General features: G+C 22.7%; 6 protein-coding genes across 6 annotated transcripts, besides 32 other annotated features; 3 read left to right on the top strand and 3 right to left on the bottom strand.

The window, feature by feature from the left end:
• Positions 1-20: 20 nt before the first annotated feature.
• Positions 21-210: a microsatellite.
• Positions 211-228: 18 nt separating this feature from the next.
• Positions 229-265: a microsatellite.
• Positions 266-356: a sequence feature (AT_rich).
• A 218-nt stretch (positions 357-574) lies between these two features.
• Positions 575-607: a microsatellite.
• Positions 608-665: 58 nt separating this feature from the next.
• On the bottom strand, positions 666-4,940 carry CMU_001940 (uncharacterized protein; the record flags this gene model as incomplete). The annotated part of the gene is made up of 1 exon (XM_002141636.1): positions 666-4,940. One exon carries the CDS (start codon positions 4,938-4,940, stop codon positions 666-668), a length of 4,275 nt encoding a protein of 1,424 aa, XP_002141672.1.
• Positions 960-1,004: a sequence feature (AT_rich).
• Positions 1,023-1,076: a sequence feature (AT_rich).
• Positions 1,256-1,299: a sequence feature (AT_rich).
• Positions 1,931-2,056: a sequence feature (AT_rich).
• Positions 2,231-2,268: a sequence feature (AT_rich).
• Positions 2,570-2,798: a sequence feature (AT_rich).
• Positions 4,392-4,461: a sequence feature (AT_rich).
• Positions 4,508-4,544: a sequence feature (AT_rich).
• Positions 4,668-4,697: a sequence feature (AT_rich).
• A 30-nt stretch (positions 4,941-4,970) lies between the features above and the next one.
• Positions 4,971-5,008: a sequence feature (AT_rich).
• Positions 5,009-5,170: 162 nt separating this feature from the next.
• Positions 5,171-5,213: a sequence feature (AT_rich).
• A 1-nt stretch (position 5,214) lies between these two features.
• Positions 5,215-5,237: a microsatellite.
• Positions 5,238-5,274: 37 nt separating this feature from the next.
• Positions 5,275-5,372: a sequence feature (AT_rich).
• A 95-nt stretch (positions 5,373-5,467) lies between these two features.
• Positions 5,468-5,623: a sequence feature (AT_rich).
• Positions 5,624-5,695: 72 nt separating this feature from the next.
• Positions 5,696-5,840: a sequence feature (AT_rich).
• Positions 5,841-5,892: 52 nt separating this feature from the next.
• Positions 5,893-5,948: a sequence feature (AT_rich).
• Positions 5,949-5,953: 5 nt separating this feature from the next.
• On the top strand, positions 5,954-6,862 carry CMU_001950 (inoine triphosphate pyrophosphatase, putative; the record flags this gene model as incomplete). The annotated part of the gene is made up of 5 exons (XM_002141637.1): positions 5,954-6,050; positions 6,123-6,261; positions 6,335-6,556; positions 6,670-6,742; positions 6,836-6,862. The coding sequence occupies 5 exons, from the start codon at positions 5,954-5,956 to the stop codon at positions 6,860-6,862; spliced, it is 558 nt and encodes a 185-aa protein (XP_002141673.1).
• Positions 6,069-6,121: a sequence feature (AT_rich).
• Positions 6,267-6,333: a sequence feature (AT_rich).
• Positions 6,581-6,668: a sequence feature (AT_rich).
• Positions 6,755-6,834: a sequence feature (AT_rich).
• A 141-nt stretch (positions 6,863-7,003) lies between the features above and the next one.
• Positions 7,004-10,405, top strand: CMU_001960 (uncharacterized protein; the record flags this gene model as incomplete). The annotated part of the gene is made up of 1 exon (XM_002141638.1): positions 7,004-10,405. The coding sequence occupies one exon, from the start codon at positions 7,004-7,006 to the stop codon at positions 10,403-10,405; it is 3,402 nt and encodes a 1,133-aa protein (XP_002141674.1).
• Positions 7,032-7,052: a sequence feature (AT_rich).
• Positions 7,105-7,127: a sequence feature (AT_rich).
• Positions 8,318-8,338: a sequence feature (AT_rich).
• Positions 9,529-9,630: a microsatellite.
• Positions 10,379-10,466: a sequence feature (AT_rich).
• A 34-nt stretch (positions 10,467-10,500) lies between these two features.
• Positions 10,501-11,466, bottom strand: CMU_001970 (uncharacterized protein; the record flags this gene model as incomplete). Its single annotated transcript, XM_002141639.1, has 1 exon — positions 10,501-11,466. One exon carries the CDS (start codon positions 11,464-11,466, stop codon positions 10,501-10,503), a length of 966 nt encoding a protein of 321 aa, XP_002141675.1.
• Positions 11,070-11,091: a sequence feature (AT_rich).
• A 233-nt stretch (positions 11,467-11,699) lies between the features above and the next one.
• Positions 11,700-13,970, top strand: CMU_001980 (uncharacterized protein; the record flags this gene model as incomplete). The annotated part of the gene is made up of 1 exon (XM_002141640.1): positions 11,700-13,970. The coding sequence occupies one exon, from the start codon at positions 11,700-11,702 to the stop codon at positions 13,968-13,970; it is 2,271 nt and encodes a 756-aa protein (XP_002141676.1).
• A 69-nt stretch (positions 13,971-14,039) lies between these two features.
• Positions 14,040-14,093: a sequence feature (AT_rich).
• A 7-nt stretch (positions 14,094-14,100) lies between these two features.
• Positions 14,101-19,158, bottom strand: CMU_001990 (uncharacterized protein; the record flags this gene model as incomplete). The annotated part of the gene is made up of 1 exon (XM_002141641.1): positions 14,101-19,158. The coding sequence occupies one exon, from the start codon at positions 19,156-19,158 to the stop codon at positions 14,101-14,103; it is 5,058 nt and encodes a 1,685-aa protein (XP_002141677.1).
• Positions 14,703-14,735: a sequence feature (AT_rich).
• Positions 19,159-19,329: the final 171 nt, after the last annotated feature.

A 19,329-nucleotide genomic window follows, 5' to 3' on the forward strand; every position in this document is an offset into this window, starting at 1 on the left:
TAAGCTTGATTATATATTTTTAAAATATAACTAAATTTTAATATTTTATAATTTATTTTACATCATATATAATTAATAATAACCAATAAAATTGCTGTAATATAATAATAAAGTGATACTATATAATATTTTTACATATATCTAATATAATTTATAGAAATTAGAATAAACTAAACTATATTATAAGATATTCATTATAATATGATATAAAATTAAAGTAATTAACTTTTTTTATTTTTATATTTATTTTTATTTCTCTTATTATAATATTTATATTATTCATTAAGATGTAATATTTGACTATTATATAGATATAATTATTTTTTTCTATATAAATTAAATTTATATGATTTTATCTGATATGTAGAACTAATATTAATATATTGTAATAACTTCTAAAAAAAAGTAAAGTTTCATTGATATGTATATATTTAGTGACCTAAATACTATAAGCATATAAATATTGGAATATTACAACGATTTTATTTATTGTAAATATAATATCATTAACCAGAAAATACTTATTTCTTAACTTAAATTCCATTACTTCTCTTGTTATTCCTTTTTTATAGGTAATAAAAATAATAATAAAAAGAAAAAAAAAAATTTTTTTTGCATGCAAAATTTTGCATGTAAGAGCGCTAAATATATATGTTATATATTTATTAGACTCTAAATGTATTAATATTAGAACTTTGAATAAGATTAGATATTGCAATATTTATAGGTAATATTAAAGATATTATACATATAATTATAGTAATCTTCAGAATAAATTTATATAATTTCATTGAAAATGATGAAAGCCACATATTAGAAATTTGATTATATTGTTCATCAGATGCAAAACCAAATCTTGGTGAAAGTGGAAATGGATCTTCATTATACTCATTAAATAATATAAATAATTGATAATCTTCTCTAAATTCATGATCTTTATCATTAAATCTTTTGTTTACATTATTTTGTATATTAAGATATTTAATAATATTATAAATAATTTTCATTGGAGAAATTCCTTGAATATATTTAATAAAATCCCATATTAAATATATATTAAATAAATTATTTAAAATGCCTTCATTTTGATTTTGTTTTTTATTAGATAATTGACTTGAATATATAGTAGTATAATTGTAGTGATTTGAAAGAAATACTTTAGTTAGATTATTATTAGAAATTTGTTGATAATTTTGATATTGAATTTCATGATAATTATTAATTATATTTTCTTGATATAATCTGATACTTTGAGATTTATTTCTATAATCTATTAAATTAAATATATTATATATATATCTTCTATATAACCAATCTAAAGTAAAATTAACAAGAACAATAGCTGCAATAATACGACTAGTAACTTCTTGTTGTGATTGAATATTTGAAATATATTCATCACTCAACTTTTTGTTTTTATAATTAGTTAATTTTTGTTCTTTTTCATCTTCTTCAGAATGTATGTCTTCTTTTTCTTGATTATTTTTTGTAGAATTAAAAATATCTTCATTAATAGAAGATATAAAACTATTTTTTATATGATCATCATTTATTGAATTATTTTGAATAAATGGAGCAAATACATCTCTTATTGTATCTAATAATGTAGGTATATATTTTGGATTTGAAGGGATTGGAGGTAAAACTTCATTCATATTTTTAGATCCTTTAAATAAGAGATATCTTAACATTCTATATGCTTTTCCTTTATTAGATTTCATTCCAATACCCTTATGCATAAATAATATATATTGAAGTAATGATTTAGGATCTCGATTATTTACTCCTATAATTAAATACTCTAAAGCTTTTGTTTCATTATTACTTGCACCAAGTGAACCTTCTAAATGATATCTAACAATATCATAAGTTGAAGTAATATCACCTTGAATAGATGCTCGTACTGCATAATAATAACCACACCATAAACATATATTATATTGTTTTTTTATATCTTCATTAGAATTAGAATAATTATAAATATTAAAATATTTAAATATAAAATTTGGTAATTTAGATAATAATGGAAATTTCAATAATAATTTAATAATATATTGACCTATTTTTAAGCATAATAACCAAAAATTTCTAGGAGAAAGATCTTCACTACCATTATATGGACCTAACCAAATATTATACAAATTTCCATAATTAATCCTTTTAGGAGTAGAGAATTTTGTTTGTAATTCATATTTATAGTTATCTTTTATATGATCTTGAATATAACTTGTAAATATTTGATTATTTAATGTAAAATTATTATAATATGATGAATAATAAGATTCTGGACGAGTCCAACAATTTAAAAAATCTGCTGATATAGATTGATTTAAATGATCTTTTTTATATGTATAAATTATATCCAATTTAGCTCTTTGATCAATAGATAATTGATCAAGAGGATCAAAAAATAGATAATATTTAGATTCTATTATTGGATAATTATATTCAAGAGATTTTGATTGGAATTCTAATGTCATTAAAGATAAATCTATAATACATTGATCCAAATATCCTATTAATTTTCTCCATAATAAATTTGGATAATTTAAACAATGAGAACTTGTTGAAATTATATTAATTTTATTTAAATTATCTCTTAATAAATTTCTTGATATATTATTAAATTTTATATTTATTTGGTTATCTAATATATTTTCCAAATTTGTATTAATAATTTTACAATATTTTTTAAAGTATTCTGATATAATATAATATAAACTAATATTTTCAAAAACGGTAACTTTATTTGTTTTAATATATTTCATTATCTTATTATTTCTTAATTTATTATTTATCTTCTTATATGCTAAGATTTTCCATAAATCATGTGAATTAACATGACCTTCTAAAATTCCCATTTCACTTAATGTCATTTCACGTAATAATGATCCCACAATATCACCAGAATTATATGATTTCTTACTTAATGCATGTAATAATTTAACAATAGGATTTCTTCTTACTACTTGAAATAAAAATTCTGTTGCTACAATACATCTACTTTCTTCAGTTTTTAAAGACTTATCAGAACCTTTTAAAGTTAATATAGCAGAATTAAACAAAGCAACAGTTCTTCCATTTTTTGCAGACATCTTATAATATTTTAAAGCCATTGTTTCATTAATACCACCAGGTGGAATTACATCCATTTTACCACCAGCATAAGCATGTGCTAAAATTAATTGAGCATTACCATCCCCATTATCAGCTGCAGTTTTTAAATATTCACCGGCAACAGTCATATTCTTATTATTATTTATACCAAGTTTATATATATAATAATTTGCTAATGCTGAAGCTGGCATTTCACCATATCTTGCAACTTGTCTTAAATAAGGTCCTGCATCTTCTTCTCTTCCTAATGTTCCATCAAGATGAAGAAATGCTCTAGCTAAAGCTCCCTGTGGATCACCTCGTCTTGCTGCTTCATCCCATAATTCTGCTGCACGATTTATATCTCTAGCTATTCCACCTGCAGTATGACCATAATAATATAATTCACCTAAAGAAGTTAAACCTTCAGGATCTCTTTCAGCTGCAAGACTTCTTACAAATTGTGCATAATGACGTGTATCATGTTCTGGAATTTTACTAGGACGTACTAAATATCCCATATTATCTAAAAATGTCCCAGCTAAATCTCCTAAAGTTTGACTTGCTACTTGTAATAAAGGTTCTAAAGATAATAAACAACGTGTTGAAGAATCAGAATTACCAACATTAGATGTTATATTTTTTGGACTTCTATGTAAACTAAAACCTGATGATAAAGGTATCTTATCATAATTATATGAAATCCCTGTTAAATCATATCTTAAATAATAAGAAGATGCAATCTGTCCTATAATATCATTATTCTTTGAAGCTAAAGCATAATTTATATATACCATATCATAACCACCCCTTTCAATTGGAAATCTAAATTCAGATTTATCCAAAAAAAGTGTACTATATTTATATGGATTTTGAAGCATCAAATATATATTTTGATATATCTTATCAGTCTCTTTTATATTAATCTCCCTATCCTTATCCTTATTCAATCTTCTAAATATATTATTATCATTAATAGATCCAAGCCATCCATGTACTTGACTTACTATTGGAGGATATCCCCAAGCAGATAAAAGACCTATTAATGTATAACAAAACCCACAACGATATTTTGTTGTCCCTTTAATAGCATAACGTATAGCTATATCCATATTTCTAGGCCAACCATAAGGAAATTCATTTTTTCCTTTATTATTCGGAATTCCATAAAACCATAAAAATGTTAACATTCCATAAGCATCTGATATATTTGATTTATTATTTGATCTAGAAATTACATTTACCAAATCATTATGAATTTCTAAAAAATCTATTATTTTGTTACTTCCAGGTTCTAATAAATTATAAAGAATATTTATTACATTATTAGATTGAAATTCATTATATGTTATATTACTTAATATTGAGTCATTTGATCTTAATATATTTACATTTATATTTGAAGAATTCGTATTATTTTTTTTTATATTAGAAAATAAATTTATTTTCTCATTTTCTATTTCTTTCGATATATTTGAATTATTAATAAGATATGAATCTTTTATAGTATTATTATCTTCTAATATGAATGATATATTATCTCCATCATTTATTTCTATATCTCTAATATCTTTATTATTTAAACTTTTATTTAAATATTTCTTATCTTCTAAATTCCAATCTTTTTTAGATTCTATTTCTTTATTTGTAGTTAATCTACCATTATCTTTAATTATATTAGTATTATTTGATCCTAGCTCTTTACTTAATATAGAACTATTATTTAAATTATCTTCTATTATTTCACTTAAACCAATGGATAATAATGTAATAAATAGGAATAATAATAAAAAATAAGAGATATTTGTATTATAAAACTTTCTATTTGTAAATCTTCGATTCATTTACTAGTACCTTGTAATTAAATCTTTCCCAAATATAAAAAGTTTAAATAAGAATTATATTAATTATTCTTATAGATAAAGAGGATTTAATACTATTTTGAAAAATTTCTTGTCAAATTCCTCTAAACGGTAATTTTTAAAGAATGTCCAGAGACCCTAATAAGCGGGCAAATTATATTATTACCACCCCCACTTTTTTTTCTTTCCTTTTTTCTTCTCAAGATCCCTCCTAATATTTAATATTAAACCTAAATAATGTAAATTTTTAATTTTCTTATTTATCTATTTATTTATTTACAATAATATTTTATGTTACTATTATCTTTCTTCCTTCAATAAATAAATATTTATTTTATATATTCTATTGTTTATATTATTATATATCTAATAATAAATAATATAGTAATCTTAGGATTTTTAATAAATATATTAGGATATTTTGTGGATACACTTATAATTAACTAGATTTTAAAAATTTTAATGAATATATTGTCGTAATTATAATATATGATATTTTAGATCACTAGAATAAAAATTTAATTTTTATTATTTATTGATATCATGAAATAAGAACTTTATATAATAAGATATTTATTATCTACATTTTTAAAACTATCTATTAATACTAATATATCTTAAATAATAATGATACATACTATAATAATTTTATAAAATAATATTAAGGAATAAGTATTACGATTATTTAAGAAAAGAAAAAAAAAACATGCAAATTTTGCCGCCCATTTAAAGGTGTGAAATTTTTTATACTAATACATTTTTATAATATTTATTACATATATATTATGTATAAATAATAAAAAGAAAATGATTAATAATAATATGGTTAGTATTTGTAACATTATTAAATCTTTTTATTAACTAAATAATAAAATAAAATATGAATCTTATTCTTTATATATCTAATGTAGCTATATTTTGTATCTGGTATGTCTATATATTTTTAATTGTAAATTTATATTCCAATACATATATAATATTTTATAAAATGGACAATGGATAAATTCCCACTTTTAGGAAATAAAAATAAAGTTAAGGAATTAATTGATATTATTGGGAATTACTACACTATTAAAATTATTGATATAGATTGTAAGTTTTATCACATACTTATTTTTTTATATTATTAAATATAATAATTGAAAAATATTCTTTATTATTTAGTACCTGAGTATCAGGGAGAACGACACTTTATTACATTAAATAAATGTAAAGATGCATATAATAAATTAAAATGTCCTATTATAGTTGAGGATACTTCTTTATGTTTTAATGCATATAATGGTTTACCTGGTCCATACATGTATGTTAATTATTATATTTTCTATTTCAATAAAATTTTTTATTTTCCTTTTTCTAATATTAATTATTATTAGCAAATGGTTTTTAAAAGCTATTGGTAATATAGGTTTAGTTAATATGTTGAAACCTTATAATGATAAGAGTGCATATGCAGTTACTCAGATTGCTTATTTTGATGGTAATAATATGGATGAGCCAATTTTATTTGAAGGAATTGTAGAAGGTGAAATAGTTACTCCAAGGGGTAATACTACTTTTGGATGGGATTGTATATTTCAACCAACAGGATATAATTTGTAAGTTTTGAAAATAAATAATGGAAATAAACATAATTTAGTAATAATAGTAATAATGAAAATATATTGAATTTTTTTTTTATACCTTATTAAATTTTATTTATTATTATTAGAACATATAGTGAAATGGAACCTAAATTAAAGAATTCTATTTCTCAAAGATTTAAATGTTTAGAGAAATTAAAGGTAAGTAGATAGATTTAATTAATTATATTTCTAATAATATATAGAATATAAAAATTTGAAATAAAATAAAAAAATAACTTTTTATTATTTTAGGAATATTTGGAAAAAGGTTACCCCTAAAATAGTTTGGCTAGAGTTGCCCGCCTTATATGGTTTATTAAATATTTTCAGTATTAACTACAGATTAAATATTTTTTTGTACTTTTCTTTTTTTTTGGCTAATATATTATATTAAAATAGAATGTTAAATAACTTTTTAGAATGTACAGTTTTAAGGGATTGATTATTGTTATTTTTTATTTATTATTTAGGGAAATTATTACTGAATATAATAATGACAATCACTTTAGTTGGTTATATGGTATATTATTTTATAATATAAATTCTTCTAATTCTGAAAAGATAAAAAGAAACTATATGGAGACAATTTATAACCCTAAATTGATTAATAAAGATAATATAATTAAACAATTCAGTTATAACGATATAAATAATAATCTAAATATGTTATCTAGGAAATATTCAGATATAATGAAATTATATAGTAAGAAAAGTTCAGATAAATTACTTTGTGGAAATGAGACTTGTATATTTAATACAGTACAATTAACAGATTTTTCAATATTAAGAAATGATACTCCAGAGATTTTAATTCATTCTGGATTACATGGTGATGAAAGGTTATCTGTAACAATATCTATGGAATTAATTGAATCATTATGTTTAGCTTATAAAAGAGGTGATTTATTAATAACCTATTTATTAAAGAATAGAAGTATATGGATTATACCAATGGCAAATTCTTGGGGATATTATTATAATTTTAGATTAGAGATAGATATTGATCCTAATAGAGATTTTCCATATAATGTAGATCGAGATATTTCTTGTCTTAGAGGAGAAATAACAAGATATATATATGATCTATATAATGAACATTTATTTCAATTAGGAATTGCAATTCATAGTGGTTTAAAGAGTATTTCATATGGTTGGGGATCTTATAAACATTCTATTTTAAAGATGGGTAAATGGAAAGCAAAAGAAAGTCCTGATAATAAAGCTTTTATGAAAATTGCTAATGCTTTACAAATTTCATCTAGTTATATGTTAGGTTCTTATCCTAATAATATTTTTAGAACATTTGAATTTTTTTATAAAGAAATTGGTGCTTTAACTGATATTGTATATCCAGTTCATGGTGGATTTGAAGATTGGTCATATGGATATAGTTGGGATACAGATAAAGAATCTGTAAATTGTAGTAAATATTTTAAATATCCAATAAATTTATATTCTGGACGTTGTTTAACATTTTTACTTGAAACAGATATGAATAAAGATCCAAAACCAATATATTATGGATTAAAATCTGATATTATTAGCTCTGAACCATTAGAATCTTTAAGATTTCAACCAGCTCTGATTCCAAGAAATGTAAGGTTAATTTTAAGATTTATCGAATTAGCTAAGCCAGATATATTATTTCTTTCTAGATCTCCTAAGACTGTTTATCCAGGACAATCTTTTCCACTCTGTATAGCTTTAATTGGATGTTTAACTTATAATAATCTCAAAATAAAATTAATAAATTTAGGAGATAAGAAAGAACCAGATATAATTTTATATGAAAAAAGTGATATAAATAATAAATGTACGAAATTACCTCTTAATAAAGATATTAAAGATTTTAGTAAAATTTATTGTAGTGAGACTTTTGAGAAAGGGTTAAATGAAGATATTAATCATAATAATTTTAGATTTACAAAATTTGGTAATATTATTAATAAAACCCTTAAGAAAATAGGTTTTAATGGAAATATTGTTAATTATAAAAGTGAAGATAATTCATTTTCCCCAATAATAATAAATTTAACTATTCCTAATAATATAATAGATTCAAGTATACAATTTAAAGATTTTAGATTTGTTATTGAAGCTGAATTCGATAGAGATTTTGATGAACAAGAAAATCCTGATCCTTTTTTACCTCCACAAAGTCATATTGTTAATGCTAGAAGGAATGAAACTTATAATGCTCAAAATGGAAAATTTTATATTTTAGGTAATAGGATATTTCAAAGACCTTTTAAAAATACTAAGGATAATAATAAAATTATTGGATTACCAATAAATATTCAAAAATCTCCTGAATTAATGAGATTAGTATTTAATGATTGTAAAACTGGAATTAAAATAAAACCTAAATTTTGGGAAGAACCATGTAAAGTTTTGAATTCAATTATTGAATATTATATAAGAACTAATCCTTTTAAATTATATCAAATTGATTCTTCAATATATAATTCTAATATTTCTAAAGTTGTTGAATCTCTTAATAAAGCTTATAATAGTAGATTAAGTGCAACTATAAGAATTTCAGCTATAGATCCTAAACCATATCCATTTCATTTTATAGATTTTAATGAAATTCAAGATTATTTAGATCAAAATAATTCAGAAGATATTGGTATCAAATTTAATCCATTATATTATGATGAATATTTATCTAAATCATATTCAATTTTCCAAAATTTTACTATGGATATTTTTATAAAAAGTACTGATGAAATATTTTCAGATGGTATTTATGTATTATATTCCTTAAATAATATTTCTAAAGCATTTATATTACCTTTAGATAATTCAGATATGAAATATTCAACTAATAAAACAAATATTGATTATTCTTCTACAATTGGTATATTTTCTATATCTCAAAAAGATATTGAGACAAAACAATCATTAATTTATATGTCACATGATTCTATAATTAATATATTACTTAATAATAATAGTGTTGAGGATAAATCTTATATTAATAAAAATATTTCTACATATAATAATGTCAACAATAATCAAAAAATAATAAAATATTCAGAATATTATGTATTATGTAGATATATAGATAATATTTTAGTTTCAGTTTCAATTGGAAGAGTAGAATTTGATAATAATTTGAAACATCAAATTATTAATATGGAAAAATCTATAAATACAGATCTTATTAATTCTAATCTTATATATATTGGTGGAGATATAAATTATGATCATTTAAATATAAATCAATATACAGATAGTTGGGTATATCTTAATAGTATTTCAAGATATTTTATTTTATCTACAATATTACTATTGATATTATTTCCTATAATTAGTAGATTTTATAAATGGTACCGAGGTTACACGTTTATACCTTCAAAAACTTTTAAGCCTTTGTGGCGCCACATATTATACCGCTTAAATACAAAGACAAAAGTGTGTGTTATTGATATTTCTCCTGATGTTTCTTCAAATATACATAAATCTACAATTTATACTTTAGAAAACAAATATGGGGATTCTGATAATGAATTTGAAAGCCTATATGACAGATTAAATATAGAAGAAACTAGTAAAAAAAGAAGATTAGTAACATCTTCAAGTAGTAATATTGGGACTAATTTAGATTTTAATAATAACAATATTTCTAATAGGATATTCCCAAATTCTACTATTATGGCACCAGATATTATAGATTATTCATATTCAATACAGTCAACAAGACCTTCAAGTCAATTAGTAAGCCCTGATAATATTGAAGAACAATCTATTGGAAGTAACTTTGAAGATGAATGTATTTCCTTAGAAATGGAGAATTATAGTAAAAATATTAAAGACTAATATACATATCATATAATATTTATATTTATTTTTATTTATTTTAATAAATATTATTATTTTTCTTAGATACTTGTATTAGAGAATATATATACAAGTTAGTCTAATAAATGAATAATTTGATACCTATCTAAGATTCTCATTGCTATTTCACAAGGAGATATTATATCATTATCTAATATCTTAATATTAGCATAAATTTTTCTTAATTTCCTTATTGATAATTTTGAGAGATTACAAAAAATTTGTTTATTTTTTGTATCATTTCTTAATTGATCATATAAGGATTTTGTTCCTAATATATGATCATTACAACTAAGAATACCCCAAAGAGCTCGTATATTATTTTCATCTATATTTAATGCTAGTGAAAAATATTTTCTACTTAATAAAGGATCATTTATACCAATATATAATTCAGCAATTGTATTAATTATAGGTACATTTTGAGGATCATGTAATAATACCTCTTGTAAGCAATATAATGCTCTTCGTAAATCTTTTCCTTCATTTAATGCAATAAAAGCAGCATCTTTCCATGCTTCAGAATCTGTAATATATTCAGATAGATGATCCTGAATTAATGAATTAACTTTTTGAATTTGTCCTTTTGCTTTAAAAATTGATATAATACGTTTCCTAATTGTTAAGTCCTCTGGATCTTGACATAATATATTTTTATAAATATTCATTGCCTCTTGATATTTACCTTGACTTTCAAGTTGCATTGCAATTAATTTTTCGAATCTACTAGTATGATAAAATTTTTTTTTTAATTCTTCTAAGCAATAATGTTGCCATTTAAGTACTTTTGATGGAGTATTTATGTTATAATTTGCTAGTTCAAAAGATGCTAAAGCAACCCCTTCAATTATATTCCATATTTCAAAGTTAAGCTTTGATTTATATTTTAATATAAGTGTTGTTCCAAATAGCATAACTAGTTCATTTTGTCCAAGTTTAATAGATTCATTAAAACCACGTAATAAATCACAAAGATTCATATCAGATATCTCAGAAATATCCAAATTACTTGATATACACTGAATAGATTTCTGAAACATATCTCTGTTAAATTTTTTTAATTTCCGTATAAATTAGATCACGATTTTAAATATTTACCCAATTACTGTTAGTCTAGAATTATTAAATATAATTTGGCGGGTAATTACGTTACCGGTAGAATTAGATTAGGATATAATTATCGTATAAAAGTGTTAAAATTTTACTTTTTTTAAAACTTTACAAAGATAATGTTTATTAATAGATAAGGAAATAGAATTCTTTATGAATATATATGATTAAGGTTATTCAAACTTATATGATAGGGAGGATCATTTATGTTTTATCTCTATTATTAACTAATCTCATCTTAGCGTCATCTTCTAATGTTACAAAGTCTTATGGTAATATTTCTGAGGAAATAGATAGTTTAAGGAGATTTTGGGATTTTGCTGGAATTGACTATACAACCTTTGAGGCTCCAACAACTGATAAAATATTAGATAAAATAAAGAAGATAAGTAACCAAGAAGATAAAATAGATAGTTTATATAGTATACAATCACCAGACCAATCTAGTTCATTAAAAATGGAAGTTTTTCTTGATAAGGATCAATTAATACATGAGATATATCCTGAACAAAAGAAAATCAATGACTCTAGGATATTAAATAATAAGAATATAAAAGATGATTTTTCTGATGATAATAGGAATAATATAGTAGGTGAAATTAGAAAAAAGTTTACACCTAAAGACAAGAAATTGGAATATTTATCATCAACTCCTGATATACCAATAAAAGAGTTGAAGTTAATATCAGATTCTGCATTATGGGATAGAACTTCAGATAAATTTCCATCTATTTTGCAGCAATGTATAGAAGTAGATTTAGACTATAGTTTAAAAAATAAAGAAATTTTAGGATTACTTGTGATTGATTCAAAATATCTATGTAGATTGGCATATCAATGGGTAAGAAAATTACCAATTTATTTTGAAAGAATGAAACATATTAATGAGATAAAGAGAAATAATAGAAAAAGTGATAAAACTTATTTTTTAAGAAAATGGTTTGATATATTAAAAGAATCAAAAGTAATTAAAGTATATACTGATAAATTTAAAAGTAATATTAAGCTTATAAGGTATTTAGATTCATATAGAGATTCATTATCTAACTATAGTGGAGATATAGATATTGGAAGTTATATATATGCTTATAATATAGTCTTATGTCAAATATTTTCAGAATTATCTTATTATATTTCATTATTTGCATTATTTCCTATGTTTATAGAGCATAAGAAGATTAAAGTACTTGGTAATCCTTTAATAGACAATTTAGATAATATGAATGATAATATTGAAAATTCTAAAACATCAATTTCAATACGATTAAAAGAGAAGATTTTTAAGACAATTTCTACATGTGGCTCAGTTATTGTTAATTTAACATCATATGGTATTTCAAATGCTCCAAATGATATAGTTGCTTTATATAATCAGTTAAAACAGATTGTAGCAACACTTATTAATATTTCAGAACTTGAAACTGAAGATGATAAAGGTGAATTATTGAGTATTACTACTGATAAAGTACCTTTTAATGAGAATTATGAACAATATTTTGTATCTAATACAATTGGATTTAGTACTAACAAGATTTCTGGAGTCTTTAACTCTATTAATAGGACAAAAGAAACTTTATATGGTTCTAATTCAAGTTTTACTAATAAATTGGAAGATAGTGATAAATATTCACTAGATAGAAAGAAGATAAATGATATGGTAATTAAAATTGAAAATAATGATCCATTATTTAATATTACCTGTCCTTTAATACAACAAAAACTTCCTAAAGGTATTAAAGTTACAAGATATAGGCCAGATGGATTACCTAGCATAATTATTTATAAAAATCAAGTGATTCATGAAATTAGTACTATTCAATTTAAAGGTGACAAATTAGAAATGAATTTTAAAGATATGGCTTCATCATTAACTCAGAAAGTTACTAATTGGTTTTCAAATATAATAGATAATGATCAAATAGTAATAAAGTATCTGCAACATTTTAATAAAATAAATATAGAATTTCAGATAGGACTTATTTGTGTTTATACTATAGAACAAAATTTAGGATCTGAATCATCTCTTGGAGATATTTATGGGTCATTAGTCTTATTTGGTCGTTTACCTGATTTTCAAACAAAAGTAAGAGACTGGTCAATAATATCTCAGATTGGTAATTTCTCAAGTGATACTAAAGATGTTGCCTCATATATAAATATTTTGAATCCCTTCTTATTGGATGGAACAAATTCCATGTGTCCATTACAACGACGTTTTCTATTGCTAGATGAATTGAAATATTCTGAAAAAGTTTCTATTAATAAAGTCAATTCAGTGAATAGCAATAAATCTATACTTGTAGATTGTCTAAATTATGTACCTAAAGATACCAAGGTTGCTTTTATTCCTGCAAATAGAGATAATATAGATTCCTATAGAAGTTCCGCAATAGCTACATGCATTGGCCCAAATTTTACTCTTAAATATAATTAACTTTTACAATACCTAATTTAACCAATGAAAATAAGTAATAAAGGGGATACTAAAAGCGGATCTTTTTACTTATATATATATATATATAACTAAAATATAAGAATTTACATAATTATTTAATTTCAAGCTTTTAGATCATTTTTACAGAAGTATATAAAATACTCATAATTTCGAGAAGATATTTTGTCATTAGCCTGTCTTTATTAATATATAATGTATTATCATTTTCTGTTATATAATGCAGAAAATAATCAATAAATTGGTCTTCATCTACTTTATTATCTATCATATATTTTAGTATATAGTTTATAACTATTTTAATTGTAACTTGACCATTATAAAGATATTTGAGTATATCTTCGTAGTATGGTGTATCAACAAAAATTTTTACAATAATATCACTAGGGATATATTTTTCCTTATTATCCTTTATAAATTTCGTTCCTTCCATGTTTACTTTTAATAGGAGATGTCTAAAAAGTTTTATTCTTTTATAACTTGAATATGACTTTATTATATGAAAAAAACTAGATCTATTTAGAAATTCATATGCATTTATAATGGTTGAATCTACACACGTAGTGGCAAGATGCTTAACAATTTTTGATAAATTCAATATTTCCCATTGAACATTTAGGGGTAATCTTAACAATAATCTATGAACTGGCAAATATTTAGTCTCATCAGGAATATCCAATCGATCAAAATTAAGTGTAATATTAGAATTGAATGAATTATTATCTTTTAATAAATATATTAAATTATCCACTAACAAGTTATTTATATCTTTATATTCTGAATATGAATCTAGAAATAATAGTATTGAGCATAAAACTGAAATATTACTAATTTCAGATATATCATTGTAATTAATTTTACCTTCACTCAAATTTAGTAGTGATATCAAAAGCTGCAAATCATATAGTATGTATAGTTGATCATTACAACAAGTAGAAATTGAGATAAAATTAGATGTATTTATTGACTCATTTAATAATAAATGAATAATTAGACTTACAATATGATCTGATGGTAATAACTGCTCTACTTTACTGCTACCATTGATAGAGTTAATAAATGACTCTAGAATTATATATATGCATTCATATATAACCTTTTCGAATAGATTTATCCAATTAGAGCATTTATAAAAACATTTATTAGTATTACTAGTGATTTTATTATTGTATAAATAAATATTTGAACTTGTTTCTATTTGTTTATACTCACTTGTACATATAAAAAGTAATATTAGACGTGTAAATAATAATGATAAATTCATTTCTTTTGATTCACTTCCATCAATAAAAGGTAAATATTCACACTCTTTATATAGGAGAAATATTTGTTCATAATTAGATTTATTTTTATTACTAATTTGGTATTTATAATATAATTCCTTTGATGCATAATCCCAAATTATTTTAAAATGTTTTGAGGGCCATACTAAATTAAAATCGTTCAGATTAGTATTATCATTAAGATTTAGCTTAGAACTTTTATTGTTATAAGTTAATATATATATGTATTTCCAAAATATCAAATTAGTATGATAGCCAGTTAAATTATTATTTACAATGCACTTAGCTGATTTAAGTGATAAGAAAAAATTTCTATCTTCAGTTTTTTGAATATATTGGAAATTACTATTTTGGTCTTCAAAACTTTTATTTCTCACAAAATCTTCAGTATTTATTTTTATTCTTGACCCATTTGTTGTACTTTCTATATATTTACCTGTTTTCTGTGTGCAAAAACTACTTGTATTACTTCTTTCTGCTGTATTATAATTGATGTTACCTTCTAATTTACCAATATTCTTCTGCTCACTTGATATTAAATATAATGCAAAATGTATAACATTAATACTATTTTTCGATTTATCCATACATAACTGAACCAAATCTTTCGTTATTTTGGCAATTTTATTTGATATATCCTGCATACTATTTATATCAGATCCATTGAGTGTCTTATTCGAGGAATATTCTTCATTAGATAAAAATTGATATCCAATATTTAGTACAAAATAAATCCAAAGTTTTACTGATTGTCCTAAACTTAGTACCATATCTCCATTATCTAAAGATTTATATTTAGTTTCTTTATTTCTTGCACTAAAATTTCTATTATCACTCTTCATAGAATCTGTATCTACAAGAAAGTCAGTAGAATTCAATATCTGTTTTATACGTTCAGATAATATAATGAAAACTGACCATAAGTCTCCAATAGAGAATAAGCATTTGATAGATTGAACTATTAGCTGTTTAGATATCAAATACTCAGACCATTTCTTGTAAATATTAACAGATATTGGATGATCCAATCCATAATATAACCCAGATATATACAGAGCATCCAAATAAAATTCATAACTTAAATACATTTCGATAGACTTGTTAGCATTTCCATTAAGTACAGATAAGATACAGTATTCATGAATATTTAATAAACTGTCATTTGGATAATTTAGGGTAAAACATTTTCGTAGTGAATCTCCTTTATTAATATACTCCAAATTTTGTTTTTGTATTACTTCAATATTTCCAATTAAATTGTTTATTATATGGCTCATGATGATAGAACTTAAACCTTTATTTGATATCAATGAATTAACTAAATGCAAAAATAAAGGAGATATAGGAAAATCTTGTGATGATGTATCCTGACATTTATTCTTACCATCTTTAAAAGATTCATTTTTATTATGTATATTTAGTGACTTTCTATTTGTTATATTGTATAATACTGAAGTATTTGCACTCAAAATATTAAGTAATTGAGTTGTATGCTCTATTGTAGATCTAGGAGAATATTTTATTGGCATTAATTTGAAATATTTTGGGATTCTTCTTATTTGATAAAAATCTTTGTGAATATCTTGTATTTTTTCACCTAAACAATGTAGAAACAAAATATCACTTGAGAATTTTTCAGAATACTCAAATAATATAATATCCATAATTGAAATTGGTAATTTTAAAGTTGAATTATCTATATATGAAAAATTTGTACATAAAGTGCAATTTGAGGATAATAAGCTTTGATTATCAGTTGAAATAGAAGGTATTTCTAAGGATAATAAATTTGAAATATTTGGTAGTTCCTGGCTTTGTATAAATTCATTGAAGAAGAAGTCTAATAATTGATTTCTGTCTATTTCATTCATTACTTCAGTTTTAGCTGCCCAAAGATAAATTAGACTTGAAAATGATTCAATCAAACTTTGTTGGTATATTGTAGCAGAAGCAAGATATATCAAAGACTTGCAACCATCTAACCAAGCTTTCCTATTAAAGGATGAAATTGAGTTATTCAACAAATCTGTGAAAAACTCAATGCTAGACTTAATATTATTTATATTTGAATTATCAATTGAAGAACAAGTTTCATCCAGAAATGTACCTTTTTTGAAATTTGATTCCACTATACTCAGATCTCTTAATATATTTTGAATATATGCACTATTATTTTGTAAATCTTCATTAATAAGTTTTCTATTTTTATTATCTTTCTTTGCTAATTTTTTTTCAGTACTCTCTATACATTTATGAAAATCTACTTGATATAGGCATTGCTCCTGTCCACCAATTAACAATTTTAAATTTTTATTGGAGTTTTTAATATTTCCAATAGTGTATGTTAAGTCTCTATAAAAATTTATACAAGTACTATGGCCTTGTTTATTTGTAAGACTATACAAGTTATGAGATATATATGAACAAGATTTTAATATTTCAACTTTTAATTTTCCCATTTGAATATCTATATTTTCCAAATTATTTCCATTTAAGGTATTTAATGAGACACTGAAAATAGTAATAAAACCATCCATTGTACTTGTAACAACATAGATATTCTCCAGATTATCAATAGATGTGATTCCAGTACAAGGGCTTTTAAAAAGTTTGTCAAAAGTACATGAAGTATTTGATTTTAATATAGAATCACAAATTAAAAATTCACTTGATTTATGTTGAATATCACCTTGAGATTGATAAGAAGAATTTATACTATCAAAATCACTTATATTATTATCTATTCTTCGTATACTTGTATTATGTTCCTTATTTCCTTCCACATTTCTAGTAATAAATGATATACTTCCATCTTTTGTAACTATTGCAAATATGCCTAAATTTAATCCTTTACAGGATTGTGTTATTATACAATAGGCAGGAGTACTAGTTAAGCTAACTGTAATACACTTTCTAGGTATAAGCTGAACTTTACTGTTACAGTGATCTAATTTCACTTCGTCTTGCTTAGAAATATCTGATATATCAAATTTACAAATATAACTCCCATGGTTTCTATTTAAATCAAAATATAATTCTGAATATAAATTTACAGGTTTTAATGGATAATTTGAGTGTATCCAAATTGAGTTTTCATTGGAATTTACATGGTCATACTTTGAGTATGATTTTATTGGAAATATCTCTATATTTGAATTTATAATTCCATTTTTATCAATAAAACTGCATTCAAGACTTGTTTTATTATTTAAATTTGCTAAAAAGTAGTTACCTTTATCTCCAAATACGAGTATATAATGAAAATATTCTTGATCTCTAAATAGCCTTGAAAAGTAAGATTGATCAGCTGCTGGTGAATCACTCTGGATATTTGCATATGTATCACTCGTATAGATACTTAATTCATTATTCACATCATTCTTGTTTGATTTTTTGCTAGATATATCAAATTGAGGTATTATTTTCCAATATATATCCTTTATAGAGCCACTGAAACTAAATTTACTAGATAACATTAAGACTGAATGTCTGTCTGTATTGTTTGGATCTACATATACTAAACCAAGATTCCCATCTTTTAGCCCAAATAAAGAATACTCAGAATATTTTGGATGATTTATAAAGAATTCTAATTGTTTTTGGTTGACTTTAGATGAATATTTGGATTTTAAATCTTTGAATAAAGTCAAAGTTTTAATTTTAATGAAATTGTCTCCAGATATATCATTTATAACCACTTTGTCAGTACTTAAATTGGACTTATTAAGAGAATCCATAATAAAGATCTTCCCATCACCAGTAGTTAAATATATTAAATGAGGAAAATCCACAGGTGATGTTATTGAAGCTATCCAAGCTCCGAATGTAGAGAACCTATGTTCTATAATCCAATTATCCAAACTAACAATTACTATATTCCTATCCATTAATATGCAAAATAAAAAGTACTTATTCTTATTTGTATAGTATTCAATGTAAAAAACTGCATTATATGATATATTTAATTTTTTTTCAATATTGTGCAGGTTTAAATTATAATGTAATAAATCACCTTGACAAGTACCAATAATTAATAGATTTAAGCTAGAACTTAATTT

The sequence above is a fragment of the Cryptosporidium muris genome, genomic scaffold (genome assembly GCF_000006515.1).
Source record: "Cryptosporidium muris RN66 scf_1106632373461 genomic scaffold, whole genome shotgun sequence".
In the NCBI taxonomy this organism is placed as follows: domain Eukaryota; phylum Apicomplexa; class Conoidasida; order Eucoccidiorida; family Cryptosporidiidae; genus Cryptosporidium; species Cryptosporidium muris.